General features: G+C 39.9%; 1 protein-coding gene across 2 annotated transcripts; it reads right to left on the bottom strand.

Annotated features, from left to right (window-relative positions):
* Positions 1-379: 379 nt before the first annotated feature.
* Positions 380-7,470, bottom strand: NPVF (neuropeptide VF precursor). 2 transcript variants are annotated; one of them, XM_075828651.1, is made up of 3 exons: positions 7,303-7,470; positions 5,245-5,690; positions 380-711 (listed from the first exon to the last, which is right to left on the bottom strand). In XM_075828651.1, exons 1-3 carry the CDS (start codon positions 7,438-7,440, stop codon positions 669-671), a joined length of 627 nt encoding a protein of 208 aa, XP_075684766.1. In that variant the 5' UTR covers positions 7,441-7,470; the 3' UTR covers positions 380-668. The 2 variants fall into 2 exon arrangements, with proteins under 2 accessions (XP_075684766.1, XP_075684767.1); XM_075828652.1 differs by having other exon boundaries at positions 380-708.
* Between the last annotated feature and the right edge of the window lie 2,286 nt (positions 7,471-9,756).

The raw sequence follows: 9,756 nt of genomic DNA, 5'->3' as shown, positions 1-9,756 counted from the left end.
AAACGGTGCCCAACAGAGCCCATTAACCTTAATGGGTTCAGTCGGGTTTCGCTCATGGTGTCTGTAGATGGGAACATAGCCTAAACTGTTTTTTTGTCAGAGATTTTCTTCAACAATTTGACTACAGATTTTTTTGCATTGCAAAAAGTGAAATCAAAGGTCAAATCAGGAGCAAAATTCTGCGACACAAACGGCATATACGGTACATTACGCTGCGGATTTTTTTTCACGGTATTTGAATAGAATTTATGTAAATCCTATTTACTTGTATTGAATGAGTTACTGAGATGGAAATAGGTAAAGCACAACCTGTAATTTGTGCATTTTATTTCTGAGGACTAAAACTGAGAAGAAAGAAAAGACGATTGTATTTTGTCTTCTGTAGTCATTTATTTTGAAGTAGAATATGGTAATAATACAATTTGACTGCATACTTTGCTAAATGAAATATGCTTAGCCATTGTCATCTTCACATTGTACAGTCATTGCTGTTCTTCAGGTTTGATAGTTGTCATCACTAAGAGCCTGATTTCACAACTGTGTACAAAGAGTGAGATTTAAGCTATCGGAAAATATAGTCCCATAGAGATATTCAATGCTCAGTGCTGGTATGGAGTAAAAACCGCAACTGTCTTGGGTTTATCTGAATAAACTGCAGGTTTCCGATGCTACATATGATTCCGCTCATAGTCATATGTCATTGTCTGGCTTCTGAAATAAAAAAGGACTTTATTATGTCACCGACAGTTTAGTGGTTTCCGCCCTGTTGTGAAACTACAACTCCCAGCATGCCCTATTGTAGTTTCACAACAGCTAGCGAGGCACAGGTTGAAAATTACTGGTTTAGGAAAATCTATTAACAAACATAAAGACATCATGAAAAAAGTCCAATATCACCATGATGCAGTGTCAATTATACAGAGTAATAATTGTACTTTCTTGCTTTCTGCTTTACTTGCATAACAGTTTACAAGACTTAGCCTTACATATTCACTAATGGTAAAAAGAAAACCCCGAAAACTGTAAGAAAACCGTGAATTGGAATTGTTCTTAGGCAATATTAGTTTAAAACAGAAACGTAGGAGATTGATGGAAGAAATAGACCACATGGTCCATCTAGCCTGCCCTTATATTGTTTCCTTTTTATTTTTTTTAGCTTAGAATAGATATAAGTTTATCTCAGGAATGTTTCAATTCACTTACTGTTGATTTCCCAACCACGTCTGCTGGAAGTTTGTTCTAATCATCTACTACTCTTTCTGTAAAATAATATTTTCTGAGACTGCTTCTGTCCCCCCCAACTAATTTAATATTGTGCCCCCTTGTTCTTGTGCTTAGTTTTTTTTTATGATAAACACTTTCCTTTTGAAACTTATTTAAGCCTTTAACATATGTAAAGGTTTCGATCGTGTCCCCCCTTTCCCTCCTGTCCTTAAAGAGGCTCTGTCACCAGATTATAAGTGCCGTATCTCCTACATAATGTGATTGGCGCTGTAATTTAGATAACAACAGTGGTTTTTATTTTGAAGTACTGTACTTTGGAGCAGTACTCGCAGCACAGTGTGATCTCGCGAGATCACACTGTGCTGTCACATACTCCCACATTAACTTTAACTTTTCCAGCCAGGACGCGATGTCTATTCAAACTCCCGACACTTCGATAAAGTTTCTTGGGGATTTACTCACACAGCACAGCGTGATCTCGCGAGATCACGATGTGCTGTCATTCACAGAAAGTTTACCGAAGTGTCTGGAGTGTGAATAGACATCGCATCCTGGCTGGAGGCAATGTCTGTTCACTCTCAAGACACTTTGGTAAAGTTAATGTGGGAGTATGTGACTGCACAGCGTGATCACGCGAGATCACGCTGGGTTGCGAGTACTGCTAAAAATGAATGGAGAGAAGTGTATGACGCTGATTGGTCACTGATTGGTCAGCGTCATACACTTCTCTTTACAACGCCCAGTTGGTAAAAAAGTAGAAACACGCCCAGTTGTCTATTAAGAAACTAATTAGCATAAATAAAACATTGTGCATAACTTGCTTAAAATTTATCGTTTTTCAAAATAAAAACCACTGTTGTTATCTACATTACAGCACCGATCACATTGTGTGGGAGATAGGGCACTTATAATCTGGTGACAGAGCCTCTTTAAAGGGGTTTTCCCATCAGGGACATTTATGACATACCCACAGGATATGCCATAAATGTCAGATAGATGCTGATCCCACCTCTGGGACCTGCACTTTTCTCTAGAATGGGGCCCCCTAAACCTCGTTCTACCTTTCTCTGTTCCTGCTGCCACTTGTAATTTCCGATCATGTAAGAAGAAAACAGCATAGTTCGCTGAGCTACGCTGTATTCGTAACTCCCATAGAAGTGAATGGCAGTTAAGGAAACAGCGTAGCTCAGCGAGCAGCGCTGTTTTCTTCTTACATGATCGGACATTACAAGTGGCAGCGGGAACAGAGAAAGGTAGAACGAGGTTTAGGGGGCCCCAGTCTAGAGAAAAGTGCAGGTCCCAGTGGTGGGACCCGCATCTATCTGACATTTATGGCATATCCTGTGGATATGCCATAAATGTCCCTGATGGGGAAACCAATTTAGGGCTATACAAATAAAGTTCTTTAGTCTCTACTGATACATTTTATACTCAAGACCTTACACCATATTTGTAGCCCGTCTTTGGACCTGTTCTATTTTATCAATGTCTTTTTTTGTAGGTGAGACCTCCAGAACTGAACACTATTCCAAATGTGATATCACTAGAGCTCTATACAGTGATGTCACAATCTCCCTCCTTTTGGTTCTACCTCTAGCTATATCTTTTCCTACTGCCTGGCCACACTGTTGACTCATTTTGAAGCTGACAGAAATCAATTCCCCTAAATCCTTATCTTCTGAGGTCTTGTCCTACACAGATCTGCCAATATGTTACTTGGGCAGAGGATTCTTTCATCCCAAGTGCATTATTTTACATTTGGAACCATTGAATTGCAGTTGCCATTGTATTGACCATTTTTTACAGTAAAGCTAAATCATTTTCCATGTTACAGACACCTCCAGGAATATCAACACTGTTACACACTTTTGTGTCATCAGAAAACAGGCTTACCTTACCTACCAACTTTCTTCTATGTTACTTATACACATGTGTCCACCCTTAAAGGAACAGTGTCATCACAAATAATTTTTTTATATGTTAAAGATGTTAGTGCTTTAATAAAAACGTTTATTTTCATTTGTGTGTTTGTGTTTTACTGTTTCTTATTTTTTACACTTTTTCTTCCCTATGGGGGCTGCCATTTTTTGTTCCATTTCTGTGTGTGTCGATTAACGACACACACAGACATGGAACACGGCAGCCACAGTCCCATAGGGACTGCGAACGGCTCCCGTCCCATTGACTGCCGTGTACGGCGTCTGTGTGGGAACTGCGCATGCGCCGCTCCCACACAGTCCTATTCGAAATTGGCGCCGTCCGGCGCCATTTTCCTGTGGACCGGAAGTCGCGGCCGGACAGTAATATTACTACTTCCGGTCGCGGCTTCCGGACTTGTGCACATGGAACAGCGGCAGCAAAGGGAGCGGACGGGCCGGAGGGAGCCGCGGCGGCAGGAGCAGGTAAGAGATTTCAATGTATGTTAGTGTTTGTGTGTGTTTACTACTGTATGTAAACCTACTACACTGTGGGTTACCTCAAAAAATGGCGACACACAGTGTAGGAGGTTAAACCTTTCAAACCCCTCGTTTATCCCGGCACTAGCCAGGATAAAGGAGGGGGGGATGCTGAGAGCTCACTAGAGCGAGGGCTTTTAACCCAATGTTGCAATGCTGCAATTTTGGGAACAGCTCCATCTAGTGACCAAAAATGGGTAGTATTATAAATGAGAAATAATTTATAATATTACATGGACTCGTGCAAAAAAATAAAAAAAATTTGAACAATGTTTAATCACCCACACACTAAATGTTTAATTTTTTAAAAAAAAACATGTTTTTCTGGCAACACATTCCCTTTAACTTTCCTTGAATTGTCTTAAGTTTTACAATTTGTCATGATTCCAATTTATTACAGTCTTGAGTCATCCAGTGAACAAACCTATACGTTAAACATAGGAGTCTATTGGTGATGGATGGCTGACGGATAGCATTCGTCACAGCCATCCAGTAAAACAACTTATATTTTAAAAGTTGTTACAGGAGAATAGTATTTTTATATATTTAAGTATCTGCAAGGGTTGTATGTTACTCCTATGGTGTGTGAAGGACTGGAGTGTGTGTACATTGTAAACCATATAAAGTAAGTGGGCTGTATATAAAACACAGGTACGGACTAGGAACAGAGTAAGGGGAGAAAATTAAGATAGTCAAAAGTCGACTATTTCAAACATGTAGGTTTTTTTTAACATGGGAGTCTATGGGCGACAGTTGACCGATGGATGGCATTCGTCAGAGCCATCCAGTAAAAAAAGTATAAGTTTCAGGTATCCATTTTTTAACATGGGAGTTTAGAGCGATAGATAGCCGACGGGTGGCATCCGTCGGAGGTATGTGTTTTTTTTTTTTAATGTTTGTTTAACATGTAGCGCCATATATCTTGGGATTTGTCGGGTTTCGAGATATGTTAAGGAAGCCCATATCTGTATTAAGATGAAAAATAGAAGACTCTATAATATAGTGAATCAGTGCTAATACAGTTATAGATATGTGTGAAATTATACCTGAATGTTAATACTAAATTAAATGTGTATATGACAGATTGTGGAGCCACAGGTAGAATCCTGCAGTAAACCGGTCTAGGACTAAACTAAAGATGCCTTTTACGGGGCAGTCAGACTTATATGAGTTTTGGCTATGCAAATTCCTTTCTACATAATCCTGTAGGATAGTCAGATATATAGCATAAAAAAAAATGTATGACATAGTTTAGAAAACATATTTTTTTCCCCTAGGAAACAGATCCACAAAGCCGGTGTCTCGCATTGCTGCTCAGTCCCATTCAAGGAAATAGTACTGAGCTGAAATACCAGACACAGTCCGTCGAAAAGTTTCTGGTTAAAAAGCAAAGCCTTTTTTTTTACTAATCTCATACAACCGCTTTAAAAGGAAAACAGTCATGTCATTGCAAAGAATATAAATTTTTTATAGCTAGAATATAATTTTTTTTTTCAGTTACAATAAATGCACATAGTTATAACCCAGTGTCATCATACTAGTATTTTGCATTACCATGTCATACCTTTCATTGTCTTCATCTGGATTTTTTACTTCTGGAAGATGGGAGATCTTGTCATACTGTAATCTATGAACATTAGTTGTCCTTCCAAAATGAAGAGGTAATGTAGCAAATGACTGCACAAAATGGCCACCATATTGTGATCTTCCGAACCTCTGGGGAAAATTAGTTGCTGACCGGATACTGGTCTTTCCAGGTATATATCGTCCGAACCTAAGAGGTAAGTTCGGGATGCTCTTTCCCACTTTGTCATCAGATGCTCTTCCAAATCTCAGTGGTAGGTTTGCAGCAGGCTTGAGGCCTCTCTCCACAAGGAATTCCCTCTCGAGTATCGGAAAGCTACTATATTTGCTCATGACTGAAGGATTCATGTCACTTATGCTTTTTGGTCCCAAATATCGATACTCATTAGAATTAAGATTTCTCTGATTTTGGAAATCTTCTCTAGACTGTGCGGAGAAAAATGTTGGAAACATTTATAATATAATAGTACGATAAATGTTAAATAACTTTGTCGTTTTGTTTATTTAAAAATGTAATTCTTCAGCTGAGATCTCAGGGATTGGCACTGGATGTGCTGCAGGTGCCTTTTCCTTTTGCACACTCATCCTTACAGCTGATTTTGTGGACAACTCATATATGTTGATCTCTATGCCCACTACTTATGCCACACATAACAAAGCTGTCAGCAAATTACTCATTTGTCCGACCCCTATCTACCCTGATTTCCCTAAAAACATGCATGTATGCTCTGCTCGGAAAGGGAGACAACCCTCTGCACGCGACTTATCTCCAGGCAGGACAAGAATTTGGCATGTTAAAATCCTGCTATCTGGAGACAATCAGGAGGTCCTTATACACATTGGATTCTTACTGCAACCCTCCTAAATTGGTCCTCCTAAAGTCCATCAACATTAATTTATTGTGTGTAGGCAGCTTTAGGCTGGAATCACACATGCAGTTTTTGATTCAAACACACTCCTGTGTTTGACTAAGGGTATGTGCACACGTGAACTGTCTTTTACGTCTGAAAAGACAGACTGTTTTCAGGAGAAAACAGCTGCGTCGTTTCAGACGTAAAAGCTCCTCCTCGCTTTATGCGAGGCGTCTGTGACGCTCGTAAATCTTGAGCTGCTCTTCATTGACTTCAATGAAGAACACGGCTCAAATTACGTTGCAAAGAAGTGTCCTGCACTTCTTTGCCGAGGCAGTCAATTTACGCGTCGTCGTTTGACAGCTGTCAAACGACGACGCGTAAATGACAGGTCGTCGGCACAGTACGTCGGCAAACCCATTCAAATGAATGGGCAGATGTTTGCCGACGTATTGTAGCCCTATTTTCAGGCGTAAATCGAGGCATAATACGCCTCGTTTACGCCTGAAAATAGGTCGTGTGAACCCAGCCTAACAAAACCGAGGGAAAAAAAAACCCAACAAAAACTGCATCAAAACTGTGTGTGTGTGATCCTGGCTTTACAGAGTGGTTGTCCAACGGTTTTTTTCTGTATGCAGTGACTGGAGAAAGCAGCCCCCCCCTCATTGTCTCCACCATAGAAGCCATAGACCCTGTGTTGGAGTCAGCAGGTTGCAAACTCGAAGTGACTGCTCTGTTTTTAAAATGAGGAAGGTGTAAAATGGTTGACAGTATAGAAAATGTTATTCTGTCAAGCACCCTAAAAAATTAAACGTTTTTTTCCAGAAACAGCGCCACTCCTATCCATAAAAGGGACTATACAAGAAAGGGCAATACAAGACACAGCCCACGGTCAAGTGGGCTTTTATTTATGGGAGAAAGCAGCGCCTTTTTATAAATATGTGCAACAGCATAAAGTGTCATTTCATATTTGACTTGTGTGTGTACACAATATATTTCCCATAATTTTATATAAACCAACACAGTTTTTATCCCCAGAGCTCTCTATACTTTGAAATCAGTAAAACAATTATAGAAAAACATGAGGTAAAATGGCACCTGACTGGCTTAGCTACACCAATGTATACAATTGTCTTTACTACAATACACATAAAGTGAGAACCATATTGATAAATGAAGTATCTTACCTCAAACAAGTCGTCATATTTCTCTTGACTGTCTAGATTTGTTGCTGTTGTCTCTTCAGAACAGACAGAAAAGGCAAAGAGAATGGAAAAACTACAGAGAGAAAAAAGCATAATGTTACTGGATGAGAACCTGCCCATTTTCCTTGGTTGTGTAGCTCATCTAGAGTGTCCTAGTTGTTGGATGCTCTTCATTATATATAGTTTTTGAACAAAAAACACCTCATACAAGGACATACTCAACAATCATCTCCGTCTTAATTAATACAGGAACCTTAAATGAGACCATAAAGAATTAGAAGAATTTATTTACCAACACATAGACTTTATATGTAACAGAATTGTTAATTAGATCTCTTTGGAGGACCTAACCATTAGGATCCACAAGAACGGGCTTCAATTAGCACATATTCCACATTTTAATTATTTTTGTTTGAGTTGCTTACTTTCGTTTGTACGTAATAATATTTAATTAGCATAAATATCATGTTAATTACGGGTAGATTATCCAGGCTAAACTATTCTACAAACATATTTGTTTTTATGGATGAGAAGAATAAAGAATAGAAGTCACAGGGAGGATAAAATCAAAATCACTGAAACATTTGCAGAGGATGCTGTATCCAGGCACCTAGGTAACACTGGAATTCACAAAAGTTTTTGGCAAAGTCTATGAACGTATCTGCTACCAAGTGGCTAACCAACATTTACAAACATAAAGAATTTATACATTTATCAGCCGGTTACTGGCAGGTTCTCAATAAGGTCCGTACCGCACAACTTGAAGCCCAGGGGGCACATGGAGCCCTCATGTATCTGATGTACAGTCCCTAAGGGAAGGCAAACTCATATGGTGCAGCTTCCTCAAGGTAATGATCAGACATGAGCGCTCATGTACCGAGTGTTATGCTCATCCATAGAGACCAGAAAAGCTCCGCTGTTTCTGCAGTGTTATGGGGGATTTGTGGAATCTTTTTATTTTGTGATGTCTGTCGGTCTATCTATCTAGACTATATGGATAAAAGTATTGGGACAGCTACACATTACACCTATAGGAGCTTTTATTACATCTCATTCTAATACCATAGGCATTAATATGGAGTTGATCCCCCCTTTGCAGCTTACACAGCTTCTATTCTCCTGGGAAATCTTTCTACAAGATTTTGGAGTTTGTCTGTGGGAATTTTTGCCTATTCACCTAGAAGAGAATTTGTGAGGTCGGACACTGATGTTGGATGAGAGGGTCTGGCTCGCATTCTCCGTTCTAGTTCAGCCCAAAGGTGTTTAATGGGATTGAGGTCAGTGCTCAGTACGGCCCAGTCAAGTTCTTCTACACCAATCTCACCCAACCATGCCTTTGTGGACCTTACTGGGGCACGGTCATCCTGGAACAGAAAAGAGCCTTCCCCAAACTGTTGCAAGCATAAGATTGTACAATATGTCTTGGTAAGCATTAAGTTTTCCCTTCATTGGAACTAAGGTGCCTAGGAAAACCCATGAAAAACATCCCCATAGCATTATCCCTCCTCCACCAAACTTTAACGTTCTCCTGGCAATCAGCAAAGCCAGGCTCATATATAAGACTGACAGATAGAGAAGTGTGATTCATCACTCCACAGAATGCGTTTCCACTTCTTCCGGGTCCAGTGGCAGCGTGCTTCACACCACTCCATCCAACGCTTGGCATTGTACTTGGTAATATAAGTCTTGCATGCAGCTGCTCAACCATGGAAACCCATGCTATGAAGCTCCCTGTGCACAGTTTTGTGTGGTTGTTAATGCCGGAGGAGGTTTGGAACTCTGCAGTTATTGAGTCAGCAGAGCGTTGTCGACTTTTATGCACTATGTACCTCAGCATTTGGTGATCCTGCTCTCTGTAACTTTACGTGGTCTGCCACTTTGTGGCTGAGTTGCTGTGGTTCCTAAACGCTTCCACTTTGTAATCATACCACTCACAGTTGTTGGTGGAAATATCTAGGAGGGAAGAAATTTTACAAACTGACTTGTTGCAACCGTGGCATCCTATTACAGTACCACGCTGGAATTCAGTGAGCTCCATTCTTTCACAAATATTTCTAAAGGCAGACTACATGTCTAGGTGCTTGATATTATACATCTGTGACAATGGGACTGAATCAAACACCTGAATTGAATGACTGAGGTAAGTCCCAATACTTCTATCTATCCTATCTATCTATCTATCTATCTATCTATCTATCTATCTATCTATCTATCTATCTATCTATCTATCTATCTATCTATCTATCCATCTAGAAGAACCGCACCACAAATCTTGAAATAATCACCTCTATCAGGGGTTTCGTGTGTGCAAGCCTCCAGACCACGACCAATTGTCCAAATTTAGGAATTCAAAAAATAGGCAGCACTCCACAGCATAGTAGTCTAAACGTTTTTCACTTTTTTGACTACTATGCTGTGGAGTGCTGCTTATTTTTT

Source organism: Rhinoderma darwinii, chromosome 5 (genome assembly GCF_050947455.1).
Source record: "Rhinoderma darwinii isolate aRhiDar2 chromosome 5, aRhiDar2.hap1, whole genome shotgun sequence".
Classification (NCBI taxonomy): domain Eukaryota; kingdom Metazoa; phylum Chordata; class Amphibia; order Anura; family Rhinodermatidae; genus Rhinoderma; species Rhinoderma darwinii.
This window is presented reverse-complemented; position numbering and strand designations above follow the sequence as displayed.

What these genes read in the sequence shown, in the direction of transcription:
- NPVF (XM_075828651.1), bottom strand. Translation starts at nt 7,440, where the DNA reads ATGGGCAGGTTCTCATCCAGTAACATTATGCTTTTTTCTCTCTGTAGT. An exon ending in AATATGACGACTTGTTTGAG is followed by an intron (nt 5,691 to 7,302) that starts GTAAGATACTTC and finishes TTCTCCGCACAG; the next exon opens with TCTAGAGAAGATTTCCAAAA. An exon ending in CCAGATGAAGACAATGAAAG is followed by an intron (nt 712 to 5,244) that starts GTATGACATGGT and finishes TTTTTATTTCAG; the next exon opens with AAGCCAGACAATGACATATG.